This window comes from Mus caroli, chromosome 2 (genome assembly GCF_900094665.2).
Source record: "Mus caroli chromosome 2, CAROLI_EIJ_v1.1, whole genome shotgun sequence".
Taxonomy (NCBI): Eukaryota; Metazoa; Chordata; class Mammalia; order Rodentia; family Muridae; genus Mus; species Mus caroli.
In genome coordinates, this window is record NC_034571.1 from 103,892,856 (window position 1) to 103,911,030 (window position 18,175).

General features: G+C 37.8%; 1 protein-coding gene across 3 annotated transcripts in view; it reads right to left on the reverse strand.

Moving 5' to 3' along the window:
* Ano3 (anoctamin 3) overlaps nucleotides 1-18,175 on the reverse strand; it is a 284,964-nt gene that overhangs the window by 112,056 nt on the left and 154,733 nt on the right. For all 3 annotated transcript variants that reach the window (XM_021184432.2, XM_021184438.2, XM_029474347.1), the window contains 3 exons: nucleotides 15,867-15,967; nucleotides 13,586-13,630; nucleotides 2,120-2,251 (listed from right to left, as the gene is read on the reverse strand). In XM_021184432.2, the coding sequence (XP_021040091.1) occupies nucleotides 2,120-2,251; nucleotides 13,586-13,630; nucleotides 15,867-15,967 (278 nt within the window). The remainder of the gene's footprint in view (nucleotides 1-2,119; nucleotides 2,252-13,585; nucleotides 13,631-15,866; nucleotides 15,968-18,175) is intronic.

Consider the following 18,175-nt stretch of genomic DNA (forward strand, 5'->3'; position numbering starts at 1 on the left):
TAGAGACTGCCATATCCAGGGATCCATCCCATAATCAGCTTCCAAACGCTGACACCATTGCATACACTAGCAAGATTTTGCTGAAAGGACCCAGATAGAGCTGTGTCTTGTGAGACTATGCCAGGGCCTAGCAAACACAGAAGTGGATGCTCACAGTCAGCTATAATTCTTTTTCTTAAGACTCTGTTGTTTGTTTTATTAAAAAAAAAAAAAAGAAAAAAGAAAAAGATTTCCTGGATCATTTACATTGAAGATGGCCCACTCTTCTCCCGTGACATCTTATCCATGTCTTTCTCAGTGTATAGGTGTTGCCCAGACTTGTTTATCTCATTCTGTACAAGTGCTCCTATCATTACCCATTGAGGTCCTCAGTGTTTAATACTGTGCATCTTCTCCGTATTCAGATATACTAAATTCAGAGTCTTAGTTACTACAGGCAGTAGAAAGATTTAAGCCTACCAGTTCTTAGGCAGACAAGTTCAGTCTATGTTATGTTCAAGTGGTGTTATGGAGGAATTAAGCAGGTGGCAAACAAGTAAATAAACAAATCCAACTGGTTTCTGTAAATAAAATGTAATAATATAACAATATAGTGAGTGATTGGGGCAAGAGGCAATGGCATGAATTTTCTGTTATTATTTTTCTTAAATAATGGTATTTAATAGAGGCAGACTAGTAGGAAGAAAAACACTCTGCAAAGCTCAGGGGCAGAATAGGTCAGGAGAAGAGAAAAGTATTAATGATTCTGCTGGAGCTCCAGCAGGGCAGCTGGACCATGGACCCAAGGCTTGTGTAGCTGCCTTATGTGATGCCTGCAGAAGAGGGAGAGAAAGAGGTGCACAATGATGGCATCATGGGGGCCTACACAAAAAGTGACCATAAACTGAATTTTATGATAAGTATCAGTGGGACTGTACTGGGGATGCACAAGCCAGATGTTTTCATGATCCAATCAGTGTTTTTCAAAGACTGAGATGGTTCCTTTAGTTTTCAAAGAAAGTGGAGAATGTTTTGTCTCACCTTATTTGGTACAAGCACAGATCTTTAAGATTCTGTGAAGGTTCAACAGAAAGCTGATGAAGGCTGGCGTTGTGAGCTCTCTATACATGGGAGTCCATGTTCTGTCTTATCTCATCTCTTCAGAGCTGGATTTGGAAAGGGTAATTTTATGTGCATCTCCAGCCTTGGTCTTATACCTATATCATATATTTCTCTATCTCTGGGTTCAGCTCATTTTATTTAGATTTACAATTACTTTTTTTTCAGTTCCATTTGTCCAAGGGGACCAGGAATGCAGAAGGCAGGACATATATCGTAATGAACTTTGTAATTCCACTAATGAGCTGAATAAAAATAAAAATAAATAAAATAAAAATAGTGGAATGAAATTATGGACAAAAAAAAACAGGTATGAAAGAAGGCAAGGAGAAAGAAAAACGATTGACAGAGATAGAGATGGAAATAGAGAGACAAGGAAAGTAGAGACATAGCCTTCCCTTAAAAAATTTCTGTTTTTCTAGTTTATTAAGATTAAACCAGATTGCTTAGTTGCTAAATTAACCAGTGTTATAAAGAGCAGCTCTATTATTATTGCCATTATTATTTTTAAATGAATTATTTTCTACCATAATTATTTTTAAAAGATTTATTTTATGTGTGAGTATTTGCTTACATATATGTATGTGAGTGGTGCTTGCAGAAACCAGAAATGTTGTTAAATCCCTTTAACTGGAATCACAGTGTGAGTTCTGGTTTCCCTGTAACTGGAGTCACAGGTAGTTGTGAGCCTCCATGTGTCTGCCAGATTCTTCTCTGTTGAAAGTATCAGGTACTTTCAATTGTTGAGCCATCTCAGCATTCCACAGTTATTACTTCTAATGAATATTTATATAATCAATCTATAGATTAATATTTAATTTTACTTGACAACATCCAAATCATGAAATTTATATAGAATCAATTAATGCTGTTTCTATGTTGAACATAAACTCTAATACAATGATGCATTCTCTGACCAATTTGCTGACCAGTGGGATTATCCCCAGTTATTTGTCTTTTACAAATAAGCTCAGGAAATGAAAACTATAAAATCAGGACATAGAAAAGAGATGAAACTCACTGGTGAATCCTGGCTCTGCTGAAAGGTCCAGTATAGCAGTCCGACTCCTCCAGCTCTGGAAACGCTGACTTGTCAAGGACCATTGGGTTTTGGGACATCCATTTTTTGATTCTTTTGAAATAGTTTTGTACCCTGGAACAAAGTCAAATTTCAGAACTAAATAAGGTTGTATTCCAAAGCTATGTTAATTTTCTGTTACAGTTTTCTTAAGTATTAGAGAAAAAAGATTCCAGGTGGTAGATACCTACAATGAACACACACACACATACACACACACACACACACACACAGACACACACACCAGCTACATATATCATATACACATACACACTCATGCACACATATTTGCACACATACACACACATGTGCACACATACACATGCATATATACACATGTACACACGGATATATATATATATATATATATATATATATATATATATATACATACACACATGTACACAGATATACATGTACATACACATGTAGACACATGCATGTAACATGCACACTCATACACAGATATGTACACACATATATACATGTACTCATACACATGTATACACATCTGTAAACATATGTTCCTAAATATGTACAAATAGGAATGCACATATGTATACACATACACATATTTGCACACACATACAAATGTATATACACATATATATGTTAACATAGAACTTATATACACAAGTGCACACAAATAAATCTACACACATGTAGACATGTAAACATATAGACATACACCTATATTACACTCATACTTACACCTACCCCACATTCACACATACATTATACATATTTGTACACACTCATACACACACTGACAGACACACACACCCTTCTGCTTTCACACATAAGAAATGAAGTGAAATAAATCCTGCATAGGTTTAAACTCTTTTAATAATATACCTGTAGAGAATATTTTAAATTACCGTAGATAAAAGTGGTTATAGGAACAAGCATTTTTAAAAGGCAGCATGTTATATTTCTTAAAGCTGTATATATAGTGCACTTGTAAACATAAATTAATCCCTGACTCTTTATAAATGTGTGAAATTGCAAGTAAATTAATATCATATATGTATGAGAATTGAATATTTTTTATCATCTTTCTTTTACAGAGTAAGACAAACTAAAACAGAGAACTAACCTGCATTGAACCTGAAAATCTAAACTCTGTTTCTTTAACAACAGCGGTTTTATTTAAAAACTCCGTGGAGTGTTTCCTCAGTGGTCATGGTGCCCTGCTGGGGATTGGTGTCTTCTGTGATAGAGAAGTCAAAGGAGCAGGAAGAATGTTTGTAGACACAAATATAATCTATTGTAGCATGAGCTTGGTCAGATTTTGAACTTTAGAAAGACATTACGAAGCCGGGCGGTGGTGGCCTTTAATCCCAGCACTTCGGAGGAAGAGGCAGGTGGATTTCTGAGTTTGAGGCCAGCCTGGTCTATGGAGTGAGTTCCAGGAAAGCCAGGCCTACACAGAGAAACCCTGTCTCAAAAATAACGAAAGGGTGGGCGGGGAGGAGAGAACAGCATTAAGATAGCAAAAGGCAAACAATATACTGTATTTTAAGAACCAGCTCAAACAAGCTTGTGATGATAATTTTTTTTTTAAATAGGGGTTTTAAGGAAGAGTTAAATCCTGCTGAAAAGCTTAGGATGTAAAAATCTTAGTGATTTCTTACCAAGTCCAAACCATCACTGTGATGGCAATTATGTTCAGTTTTGTAGAGACTACAACATTAATTTAAACCTTAACTAAACAAGCAGTTTCTGAGGTATTCAGTTTGCTGATTCTCATTCTAAAAAAAAGCTGTTGAGTTAATAAAATATAATTGTATTCTAAGGTCAATGCAAAGACATGGAAAAAACAATAATAGAGATCGAATTCTCTAGCCATTTAAAATTCAACCTTACTTTTAAAAGGCAATGGAACATGCATATTAGATGAACAACGAGAGATAGATCGGCCAGTTTCTGAAAGTAGACCAAACAGTTCAATGCTTGAGCTCATGTTTGCTGCTCTAAGGACAGAAAGGGATCTCATTCATCCACAGCAGCAAGGGGTCAACAAACCAAAGAGCAACTCCAAGGACACGTGGATGAACTGCAGTACCTAATGGCTCAGGATCTCTGGCTGAATTAAAACAACCTAGAAATAAGTGAATGTATAACATTTATAAATGGACCTTAAGATGGTCACCTTCTGTAGTTGACAGGAAAAAAAATCACTATTACACTTAGACTTCCACAAACATTTTCTAAGGAAAGATAGTCTCATATGATAAGTTTGGAACCAGATTCCAGAGCCTGATTAATTTATTTCATTGTTCCTTGTTGAGTGTTTCCATTATTAAATGAATATCTTGAGAACTAAACAGATAGTAGGAACTATCTACTAGTATGTAGTATGTGTTCAAATAGTCACTGTAATACGGTGGAAAATGAATGTTACGGTATTATTTATGCTGCTCCAAACCTTGACACCAATACAATTTATCACACTATCAACACCTATACATATTTATCATAATGGACATCTTTTCACTGGTGGATTTTCTGGTAAGAGATGAGGATTACTTCTAACATAGTTTTAGTGCCTTTATTAAAATATGGGTAGAAGGTAAAACAATTCTATGGACATAAAAATATGGATCAAAGGGCTCAAAGAATATGACTAAAATGCAAATTGCTGAAATATCTGTGAAAGTTATGGATGGGACTGTGGATGGAGACCATAAGGGAGTCTGTTATATACTCCCATCTACAACACTGGCTATTTCTGTTCTGTCTTCCTTGCAGGTTATTTTGATGACACTTTAATATTGGAACATGAAAATGCTTTGTAAATGAAAATTAAATTTCTGCAATTACATTGCCTTAGTTATTTCTTCTAAAGGTTCCTAGAGATATTTTGATCATCAGAAGCAAGTAAATGCCTAGACAATATATATCCCTAGTGTTTACTGGCCAGAATTATCCATGCACAATTTTTTCTATGGCAAGAAAGAAAGCAATAACAAAATGTGCACATTTGATATACATTTACACACTATATTATTTTAAGTGACTGTGCCTAAAAATATTGTAGACATTGATCATTTGTGCCTGGTTTTTGATTACAGCATTTACATTTTTTTCTCAGAATGCAAATTGAAAGAAAAATCAGAATCAACTCTTCTTAAGTGAATATGTAATAACTATAAGCAAGCAACAGAGAAAATTTCCTTTCATTAGGTGGTGATGCTGTGTATTCTTACAAGTCCTTACTTTTTGATCCTTACCCTTCACCACTCAACTCCATGAAACAGAGAAACAAAGGATACTGTTTGGGGACAGATTTCTCTTAATATTTTATATACCTAAATTTTATGAATTTAAACAAAACATAGTCAACACAAACTCACAAAACAATATGATATAGTGTTCATTTTCCTAGTTCACTTGCAAAGTAGAGCACCATAGTCCAAAGACCATTTTATAATTGTTAAAGTGTTTTAAACTTGTCTCTTTAGATTTTAATATGCTAATGCATATGCTTCATTTGAAACTTAAGTTAACTTAAAATTTGAACTATGATATTTTTGTGTAAAATACTATTTATAGATTTTAATATTCAAAATTTTAACATTTAGTAAAACTCTGGAAAATGCCTATTCAAGAGTAAATCTACTATGAATGACACTGTTAAGAAATTAATTCTGGAGCAACTAAAATGGACCCAGGCAAAATCATGTTATTTAAAATAGACATAATGCTTTAGGAAATATTCTCCCATCACAATTTATAAAGTTTAAAATCATGTTCATTCATTTTCTTTGATAAAGTAATAGATTTACCAATCTTTTACTAAAATGATGTTACATCGTACATTTCTCTGAGGTTTGCACCATTTTGAATATTATGGCCTATATTGTTACTCATGAAATACACTGCTGTGTTGATGCTGAAGTGGTTTGTTTTTGCCAATTGATTGTTTTGAATTAGAAAGTAAAATAGTTATCAATATGAAGCTTTATTTTGTTGTAGAGCCTTACTTAAGTGAAAATGCATTTCTTCCATTTAAATAGAGTTAAGGAGATTAAGATAGAAAAGTTCCTCTATCTCTAGATTGGGGCTAACTCCTTTTCCATAGCTATTCTGACCACAGTGGATGAAGTGCATGTATTTGAGATGAAGCTTGTGGAAAGAATTTATTTTCACAACTGGTCAAGAAAAGCAGGTTAGAGTGACAGATAAAGAATAGACCTGCCCCTTCCAGTTTCCAGCTGAACCTGGAGCTGACCCTGTGTCACAGTTCTCCATATCAAATCCTACTGGGAGAGAGTTGGTCTCCCAGGAGTGCTGACACACCTGAGAACACAGGTAAGACCACCACTTCACCCAAGAGGGACCAGCCCAGAGCCCTCAGGATAAAGGGACCAAGGAACAGGCTGGGACTGAATCCTTCCAGATTACATCTGCACCTAGAGCTGACTCTGTGCCACATATACAAACCCCACTCAGACAGATCTTGTCTCTCAGGAGTGCTTACAGGAGGGACAAGCCACAGTCAGAAACTGCAAGACCAGCTAAAATCATAGAAAAACAGATGGCAAGAGGCAAGTGAATGAACATAAGCAACAGAAACCAAGGCTACTTGACATCATCAGAACCTAGTTCTCCCACCACAGCAAGGCCTGGATACCCCAACACACCAGAAAAGCAAGACTCTGATTTGAAATCACATCTCATGATGATTATAGAGGACTTTAAGAAGGGCATAAATAACTCCATTAGAGAAATACAGGAGAACACAGGTAAAGAGCTAGAAGCCCTTAAAGAGGAAACACAAAAATTCCTTAAAGGGTTACAGGAAAACACCACTAAACAGATGAAGGAAATGAGCAAAAACATCCAAGATCTAAAAATGGAAATAGAAACAATAAAGAAANCACAAAGGGAGACAACCCTGGAGACAGAAAACCTAGGAAAGAGATCAGGAGTCATAGAGGAAAGCATCACCAACAGAATGCAAGAGATAGAAGAGAGAATCTCAGGTCAGAAGATACCATAGAAAATATTGATACAACAGTCAAAGAAAATGCAAAAAGCAAAACGTTTCTAACCCAAAACATCCAGGAAAGACAGGTCACAATTAGAAGAACAAATCTAAGGATAATAGGTATAGAAGAGAGTGAAGATTCCCATTTCAAAGGGCCAGTAAATGTCTTCAACAAAATTATACAAGAAAACTTCTCTATCCTAAAGAAAGAGATGCCCATAAACATACAAGAAACCTACAGAACTCCAAATAGATTGGATTAGAAAAGAAATTCCTTTTTTTTTTTGTGGTTCTGCTTTCTTTATTTATTAGATATTTTCTTTATTTACATTTCAAATGCTATCCCGAAAGTTCCCTAAACCCTTCCCGCATCTTGCTCCCCTTCCCACCCACTCCCACTTCTTGGCCCTGGTGTTCCCCTGTACTGGGGTGTGATGGTTTGTATATTCTTGGACCAGGGGGTGGCACCATCTGGAGGTGTGGCCTTGATGGAATAGGAGTGACCTGGTTGTTTTTTATAAGACTTGCCTTGGTCATAGTGTCTGTTCACAGCAGTAAAACCCTANCTAAGACAGAAGTTGGTACCAGGGAGTGGGGTATTGCTGTGATAGGCCTGACGATGCTTTTATTTGAAAGAATGTGGATTTTTGGACTTTGGATTTGGAACTCAGTGGAATGCTTTAAATGGGGCTTAATGGGTCATCCTAGTAGGAATATGGAAGACTTTGTTGCTGAGCATAATTTGAACTGTGTTGACCTGGTCCAAGAGATTTCAAAGGAAAAGAATTTCAGTATGTGGCATAAAGACTGTTTTTGTGGTATTTTGGTGAAGAATGTGGCTACTTTTTACCCTTGTCTGAAAAGTCTGCCTGAGGCTAAGGTGAAGAGACTTGGATTAATTGCATTAATTGCATTGTCAAAGGAAGTTTCAAAAAAGCCCAGGAGAGACTTTGTTCTCTGGTTAAGTCTCACAAAGAGAAGTTTGAACAAGCATAGCAAGCTTAGAAAGGCAAAATATAAAATATATGGTTCGAGTATTAAAGGCATACCCGGAAGTGAAATGGAGCAAAATCCTGTGTTAAGGGTGTGGGAACTTGGGGCAAGATCCTACCTAGTTGAATTTAGATCCAGGCATGGTGGTACACACCTTTAATCCCAGGAGACAAGCTTGTTGATCTCTGCATTCAAGGTCAATCTACAGAGCAAGACCCAGGATAGCCAAGCTTAGGCAGTGAAGGATTTGGAAAACAGAAAGCCAGTGACAATATAATAATACAAGTGGGTCATGTTCTAGTTCCTGCAAGGAGCAGAACTCAGCAGCTTCAGCCATGTGGCTCTGGCTCTAGAGTTAAGAATGGAAGGAAGTACTGGGACAATTGATGCTGGTTAGCTGGAGCTAAGAAGTTAGCAGTGATTATGAAGAGATCAGCATCACTGAGGTGAAATCTTCTGGGAAGTGTTTTCTGAGAGCACAAAGAAGCTGTGTTCCAGAGATAGTCAAGGTTGTACCTTGTGCTGCCGCTGGACATGGTAATGTGTAAGAATCACTCAGGTGGTACTAGTTTTGAAGGCATGAAGGTGTCATGAAGAACAGCTGAGGCTTGGCATTGTTAGAGGTCATGGAAGGACATTGGAGAAGGTATAGCCTCAGCTTTAGTTGATGGCCCAGGACTGAAGGGGTCATGCAAAGAATTTGAGGCTTGGCACCATGAAGAGAGCCTATGAGAGGCTATTGGTAAAGCCTAGTTTGAGTGGAACACCCCAGTGTATTGGAGATGTCAGTACCATGGGATGATCACCAAGAACANCAGCCGTAGTGGAGTGGATCAACCTGAGCATAGAGTGCTACAGAGGACAGAGATGGAGAAGTGATGCCAGTCCTTAGGAGGAGTCCAAAAGATCAAGTGGAATCCCAGACACTGAAACAAGAAGCTGAAACATTGAAATTGCCTTGGAGACTCAAAGATGTTAAAGATGCCAGAGCCATGGGATACATGCTGAGGAAAGCTGCTAACAGGGAGTGGAACCAGCCCAGGAGAAAGCTGTTTGTTGCAGTCAATAAAGATGAAAAAGGAGTGGAGATCTGAAGTCTGCTGTGACATCAGCCATGGAGATGCAGAGTTTGGAGTTTGCCCAGCTGGTTTCCTACCTTTCTTTGAGGATTACAGTTAATTAGTTGGATGAATCTCAGAAGAGACCTTGAACTTTGGACTTTTAACATTGTTGAGACTGCTATAGACTATGAGGACTTTGAAAGTTGGACTAAATGCATTTGCATTAAGCTATGCTTAAGGATGGCCCCCATAGACTCATGTGTTTGAACAACTCTATGAGGGCCAGGGAGTGGAATGTGATGGTTTGTATATTCTTGGACCAGGGAGTGGCACCATCTGGAGGTGTGGCCTTGATGGAATAGGAGTGACCTGGTTGTTTTTTATAAGACTTGCTTTGGTCATGGTGTCTGTTCACAGCAGTAAAACCCTAAGACATGGGGCATATAAAGTTTGCAAGACCTAGGGGCCTCTCTCCTCTCACATAATAGTCAAAACACCAAATGCATAAAACAAAGAAAGAATATTGAAAACAGTAAGGGAAAAAGGTTAAGTAACATATAAAGTCAGACCTATCAGAATTACACCAGACTTCATAATAGAGACTATGAAAGCCAGAAGATCCTGGGAAGATGTCATACAGAACTTAAGAGAACATAAATGCCAGCTCAGGCTACTATACCCATCAACACTCTCAATTACCGTAGATGGAGAAACCAAGATATTCCATGACAAAACCAAATTTACACAATATCTCTCCACAAATCCAGCCCTACAAAGGATAATATATGGAAAACTCCAACACAAGGAAGGAAACTACACCCTAGAAAAAACAAGAAAGTAAACTTTCAACAAACCAAAAAGAAGATAGTCACACAAACATAATTCCACCTCTAACAACAAAAATAACAGGAAACAACAATCACTATTTCTTAATATCTCTTAACATCAATGGACTAAATTCCCGATAAAAAGACAAAGACTAACAGACTGGATACGTAATCAGGACACAGCATTTTGCTGCATACAGGAAATGCGCCTCAGTGACAAAGACAGACACAATCTCAGAGTAAAAGGCTGGAAAACAATTTCCCAAACAAATGATCCCAAGAAACAAGCTGGAGTAGCCACTCTACTATTGAGTAAAAGTGACTTCCATCTAAAGGTTATCAAAAAAGATAAGGAAGGACACTTCATACTCATAAAGGAAATATGAGTGAGCTCTCAATTCTGAACATCTATGCTCCAAATTGAAGGGCACTCACAATCATAAAAGAAACTACTAAACAACACAGTCGTCCCTCAACAGAGGAATGGAAACAGAAAATGTGATAAGTTTGCACAATGGAATACTATACAGCTATTAAAAACAATGATTTCACGAAATTCACAGGTAAATGGATGGATCAAGAAAATTTCATTCTGAGTGAGTTAACTCAGTCACAAAAGAACACACATGGTATGTACTCACTGATAAGTGGATATTAGGCAAAGAGTGTGGAATGCCCATGATACAACTCACAGACCACATGAAGCTCAAGACAATGGAAGACCAAAGAGTAGATGTTTCAGTCCTACTTAGAAGGGGGAACATATAATCAAGAGACATAGAGGGTGGGAGGGACTTGGGTGGAAGAGAGGAAGGGGAGGGGAAAAAGTGGGGCAGAATCTGGTATGGAAGGAGGTGGTAGAGATGTACAGAGGGTCAGGAAATTGAACAGAGGTGTGTAGCAAGGGGGGATAAGGAACTGGAGGTAGCAACCAGAAAGTCCCAGATGCCAGGAAAGCAAGAGCCTCCCAGGACCCCACAGGGATGATATTAGCTGAAATAGCCCACAAAGGGGAGGAAAAACCTGTCAAGACCATATCCAGAAATGAGGCATGGTCCCCCGTTTGAGGGATGGACCCTCCCAAAATTTAACCCAGAATTGTTCCTGTCTAAAGGAAATACAGGGACAAAGAGTGGAACATAGACCGAAGGAAAGGCCATCCAGAGACTGTCCCACCTTGGGATCCATCCCACATGCAGACACCAAACCCAGACACTATTGCTGATGTCATGAAGTGTTTGCAGACAGGTGCCTGATACAGCTGTCTCCTGAGAGGCTCTGCCAAGTCCTGACCAATACAGATGTGGATGGTTACATCCAATCACATGACTGAGCACAGGGACCCCAGTGGAGGAGATAGGAGAAGGACTGAAGGAGCTGAAGGGTCCTTATCTGGCATCAATGGGAGGAGAGGCCCTAGGTTCTGTAGAGGCTCTGTGCCCAAGTATAGAGGAATGCTAGGGCAGTGAGGTAGGAATGAGTACACCCTCATAGTAAGCACTCTAAGGTGGGATAGGATAGGGAGATTTCAGAGGGGAAACCAGGAAAGGGGATGATATTTGAAATGTAAACAAATAAAATAACCAATTAAAAAAAAGAATAAAGAACAAAAAATAAAAGTATAAATGAATAGACCTGCCACACAAAAGTTTCAGTATGTCTTGGAAATCCACCATTTTCTGCCAGAAGCTTGTCTCTATGACACTGTGAGATAAGAAGACTGGATTCAGGGTACAAAAGTATTTCCAAGTATACTATTCTCATTGTCTGGGGGTTTATCATATACCCAGTGGCCCAAATTTTAAAACTATCTTAAAAACAAAAATTTCTTGAAATACTAAATTACAGTTCAAATATTCCTTGCTTAGAATTATATCTTAGAGACACTCTAGATTGGCTATGAAAAATAATAATATAGAAATTATTTGTGTGTGTGTGTGTCAAGCCATATTAAAAATTGTCTCAGGAAATCAACATAATTTTCTTCCTAAATTTTTTATTAGATATTTTCTTTATTTACATTTCAAATGTTATCCTCTTTCCTAGTTTCCCATCTGAAAATTCTCTATTCTCTTCCCGCTCGCTCTGCTCACCAACCAACCCACTCCTGCTTCCTAGCCCAAGCCACCTTAGGTCCGAACTCGGAGGACAGTCCCACGGTCTCCAGGGGACTCTCTACCCAACATTTTCCCTAGAACACCCAGGATCTTAGGATCACTGGTGCGTGGAACACAACATCTGTTCCAACAGAACCTGGGGTGTCTGGGGCCAGCCGGAGCACAGATGCAGGGACACCCCTCGCCCCCACCAGTGGCTAGGGTTCCTTCTGGTCTGCGCTGGTCTACCTTGTATTTTTTTATTTTTATTTTTTATTTTTTATTACATCTTTTCCTCAATTACATTTCCAATGCTATCCCAAAAGTCCTCCATACCCTCCCCCCCACTTCCCTACCTACCCATTCCCATTTTTTTGGCCCTGGCGTTCCCCTGTACTGGGGCATATAAAGTTTGCATGTCCAATGGGCCTCTCTTTCCAGTGATGGCCGACTAGGCCATCTTTTGATACAAATGCAGCTAGAGTCAAGAGCTCTGCTGTACTGGTTAGTTCATAATGTTGTTCCACCCATAGGGTTGCAGATCCCTTCAGCTCCTTGGGTACTTTCTCTAGCTCCTACATTGGGGGCCCTGTGATCCATCCACTAGCTGACAGTGAGGATCCACTTCTGTGTTTGCCAGGCCCCGGCATAGTCTCACAAGAGACAGCTATATCTGGGTCCTTTCAGCAAAATCTTGCTAGTGTATGCAATGGTGTCAGCGTTTGGAAGCTGATCATGGGGTGGATCCCTGGATATGGCAGTCTCTAGATGGTGGACAGCCCCACGGTCCCCAGAGAAGAGGTACCACTTCCAGGTGCTCTAACATGCCCAGAATCTTAGGATAACAGGATCCCAGGAGCTGGGTCACACCAGGACCTCAGGGTCTCAGAAGCTTGACTGCCAAGAACTCTGATACACCCAGGATCTCAGCATCACAGGATCCCAGAATCACAGGATTACAAAGAAAGCATTACATTCCTGAGATTACAGGAAGGACAGGCTCCAATCAGATATATCAAGGATGGGGAACACTTGAGATAATCAAATGGTGGGAGGCAAGCATAAGAACAGCAGCAACAGAAACCAAGGTTACTTGGCATCATCAGATCCCAACCCCCCACCATAACAAGTCCTGGATACACCATCACACCAGAAAAGCAAGATATGGATCTAAAATAACTTCTCATGATGATGATGGAGGACTATAAGAAGGACATAAATAACTCCCCTAAAGAAATACAGGATAACACATCTAAACAGATGAAAGAATTGAACAAAATGATCCAGGATCTAAAAATGGAAGTAGAAACAATAAAGAAATCACAAAAGGAGACAACTTCCTAAAATGTATAAGTGATGATAATGGATAATCAAAGGTGCTCTTCTTTATAGTTTTGTAAATTACAAATTGGTAGTAAAAATATGCATATTTTACCAACCTGCTCTTTGATTTGTTCTTCTGGTCAGTATAGTAACATTTCTTCCTGAAAAGAAAAAAAGAAAAAAAAAGAAAAAAGAAATGATCTGAGTAAAATACAGCTAGGCCTGACAGTGAGATTATTCAACAATGTTAAGTACAGACACTTCACATTCATACACTTAATAAATAAAGACATTTGAAATTAAGCCATTTACTATAACATGAAAGCCAACAAATTGATGTGGCTTTAATTTCAGAAGTATAATGTCAATTTAACAAAACATTTTAAAATGCACAAATTACTATTGACTAAATTATTTTTAATTATGTGAAAGTCTGTCTTCTGTAATTCAGTCCATACTAACTATATTATTTCCTTATATGTTGTATAAAGTCAATAATTCAATGTATCCATAAATCTTTCTAAATGTATATAGAGTTGCCCTAGGTCGTTTATCTGTTGCCATGAAAAAACACTGAGCAAATAGCAACTTGGGCAGAAAAAGTTCATTTTATTGAATACTTCCATGTAACATTTCCTCTCTACAGGGAATTGGGGCAGGAACTCATGTCAGGAACCTGAAGAACTGAAGCATAGGCTGAAGAGGACCACAGCTTACTGGCTTGCTTCCTATGGCTTTTTCCTTTTGCTTTCTTATACAAACCTGTACCACCTGCCCAGAGATGACACTGCCTACATTGGGCTCAGCCTTCCCACATCAGCCATCCATCAAGGAAATAATCCACAGACATGTTTCTGGGTAGCTCAATAGATATGCAATGAATAACTATGAATATCTAGCTCAGAGCACATTGTGGTGAGAAGTGTTCACACCTGAAGAGAACATTTACACCACCCTCTTAAGGGCTTAGGGAACATCATGGAAGAGGAGGCATGAAGAATGTTAACAATCAGAGGATGGGGCAAAACTCTGAAATACTATCTTCTGGACTGTTAATGCTGCTGCTGTCATCCTCCATAGACAATAGAATCTAGCTTCTTCAGTCTGGCAATATGAATGAAGACTAGTGGTTCTCCAGGTGTCTTCCAAGCCTTAAGCAGCAGGCTTAGACTACTGTGTCCTCTTGCTCTCTGAATTGATCATCTACCAGGTTCTCAGCTTCAGTATGAGATCAGCATTGGTTGACTGTCCATACTATATCATGGAAGCCAATCTAGTAAACACCCTTTATATATATATTCAAGAACTGTTTCTAGAATATATATTTTGTTTTCTAGAGTAAAACACAAGATATAATTTTTGGAAATATTTAAAATATCCTTGTCATATTCCAATACTAAAGTTAGATATAAAATTTCAAGACTTGCCTTGCATATACTAAATTTGAATTTTAAATATCTTCCTTCATTTTTTTCAAACATAGACAAAAGTTGGCATGTACATATTAGTACTGATTTGAATTCGCAGTTTTTTCTCTTTTAAATAAAACATTACTGATATTTATTTATTTATTATCTGTCTGTCTAATTATTTATTTGCTTAATTTATTTGTTGCTGTGTGTGTAAGCATGTGGGTGCTAAGCACCTATGCGGAGGTTAAAGGGAAGTTCTTCTTCTTCCATGTGGGAACTAGGGGGCAAAGTCGGCTCAGTGTTCACATAAACTTATCAAGGTGCCTTTACTTGCAGTCTCATTTTCTCTGAACATTTTACTCCTTCTTAGCATCTGTGGGATCTGTGGAACTCCACATTCAAGGAAACACTCCCGTTGTCAATATGAGTGAACAGTCTGCAGAGAGTGTATACATCACGAATGCTACACTGGGGCACAGTGGAGGGATTGGTACATTCCACATTGAATCCTAGATACTCCAGCTAGGCTACCACTTTTCTTTGCCCCCAAAGACTGAAAACCCTTGAAAGAAGGTGATCTATTTTTATTCCTTACTGACTGATATTGAGGACAGAGCTCAGAAACTGTCCTGGGTGAGCTGGTCTGAAAAATATTCTTGCTAACCATGATCAGAGTTTTAGTGCATTCCCATGAGATAAGAACTGGGATTGATATTAGGAGTTGCTTAGTTAAAATCTGAAAATAACTATTTTACCTCATCTCTAGGCAAATTTGCCTTGAAATGATATTACATGTCCAGGGACTCAGAAAGCTTACCATATTATTCAAACAATCCAGGAGGGGGGGACTGTCTAATAAAGCCTAGAATTTAAAAGAGAAATAATTTTCTCTGAGTAAAGGACCACATTTATGGTTGTTTGGTGTAACAAAAGACAGACTCATTCCAAAAATATTGAGAGAAAATGAAATAGTATATAAAAGTACCTGAAGGGCACCCTGATGTTCAGCCTCTCTGCGTACTTGCACAGTGTGTCCCATGGAATGTGAATTTTAATAAACATGATGTCAGGGTTGGCAATTGCTGGCTGTAAAAGTATGGGAGAGGCATCATAAGACTTGGAACTGACGGCATTCTATCATTGTCTTATCTCCAAAGATGAAAGATTTCTTCTGTGACTGTGCATGAATCATTCTCGTTTATATAAAGGGAAATTATGTTGTTGAAAATTCTTCATAGAATGTATTTAAAATAATGCCACTGAGAATTGTATACACACACACACACACACACACACACACACACAAACTTTTAAATTAGAAGGTTTCCTTAAGGTGTTTCAGACAGAGGTCATCAGAGTCCATTGAAACTTGAGGTGAAGCCTGATAGACATGCACACAAAGAAGTCGACTCATCCCAAATGTGGCTCCTTGATAAAAGAAACTCCAAATCCCCACATAAAACATAGCTCCCCTAGAAAGAAACACGTGATCCATGAGTAGACATGGTGCTTATCCCTGCATGAATAAACTAACATTAATGCTTTCCCTTCTTGTCCTTACCAAGTGCAAGGACTAATGTGTCCTTGCTCACTGTATAAGGAAAAACACATCATTATCTATTAGTTAACATTCTTATATTGATCCTTCTTCTATTGACTTACAATTCAAAAAAGTAATAACATGAAAACTAAAGGTTTTACATTATCCTTCATAGGTGATTAAGACCCCCTCCCCCTTTCACTTAAAGAGTGTATAAACCATTAAAAATCATCAAAAAATCTTTAATTAATTCATATATTCTTCTGCCACTTTTGAAGTAACTGTCAAATCCTCCAACTATTTTCTGGGTCCAGTGACTATACTGTGAAGAAAATAGGCTTTTAAAAAGATAAGATAACCTTGGCCTGATGGACTGTCACATTTGTAAGTTTAGGGCTAGCATTATGTAAATCACAGGAAAAACAATAAAACATGCTCTCATGCCAGTATAATTTCTGAAGCACCCTTTCTGCTTAAAACGTGTTTGTTTCTGTTTAAAGGTAAATGTGTGAGAATTGTAACTGATCATGCCAGAGGTATACATAGAATATTAAGTTTCTATAGCTCTTCACATATAGTTCAGCATTAAACATATTACATATGCTTGGAAAAATGACTATAATTTTTGTTGTTTTGATAATTTCATGCATTTATAACATTTCTATCACTCCTCTTCCCATCCAACTCCTCTGTTGCCCCTCCCTCACAAATTCATACCTTATTTCTTCTATAATTATTGTCATTACACACACAAAAATTTGGTGACTATTAGTGTTGCAAATGACATACAAGTTTTTCCAAGCACCCTTTATTCAAGCAACAACTTAAATATACTTATAATCTCTTTAAATATCTGTCATTTATCAAGGTAAAGGAGGAGACTATGATGTTGATATTACCAGGTTCTTGGTAATCACTGTCCAGAATTAATGGAAAGGTTTCTATTTAGGCATGACAGAAATAATAAAACATTTGCAACCAGAACTCCCACAGACTAATGTGAGACCAGCTTAGCATGTTACAGGTCTGCATTTGAACCTCAGCACCATGCAAAATAAAGAGGTACACAAAATTTTAAATAGCAAATTTAAGTCCTCTACTAAAATGATTCTTCCACCCAGAACAAAGGAAATAACACATTTTTGTTCTATTATAATTTTTTGGCCTTATATGTATAAAAATTATTTTCAAATGTTAATAAAATTCTTATTTTTAAAATTTAGATGCTTGCTATTGTAATTATATCATGCAGTCTTTTGCTTACAGACCACAGCTTGCCTTCCTTTATTCCTGACTATCCATTTAAAATTACATGGCTATGTAGCAAAAGCATGCTATTTAGATACTAGATGCTCAAGAACCAATTCCATGTGTACCATTTGCTATTTCTATAATATTTGAAAAATAAGTTGGCCCCTGATTCTCAGAAGTTTTTTTCCGAGAAATGAAGGTTCTTTGTGTTTAAGTTGAAGGAAGAAAGTTATAGCCTGGGTGTGTGAAGTGCCTGCTCCTGACTGGTTCTGATGGTCAGGTGACTCTATGCATCTCAATTCAGCGTTTAAAACAAAGGCGTATCATAAAACACCACTAGGACCTGCTTCTCCTTTTGCTCCCCTTTCAGTAGCTAGGTCCTCTGTGATGGAGCTTCTGCCTTGGTTTTGAACGCTTTGATCCTAGGATTTGTGGTAATACAAGCATAAACCCAGCAATAATTTAGAATTTGTATACAAATAAACAAAGGCAAAATGCAAAGC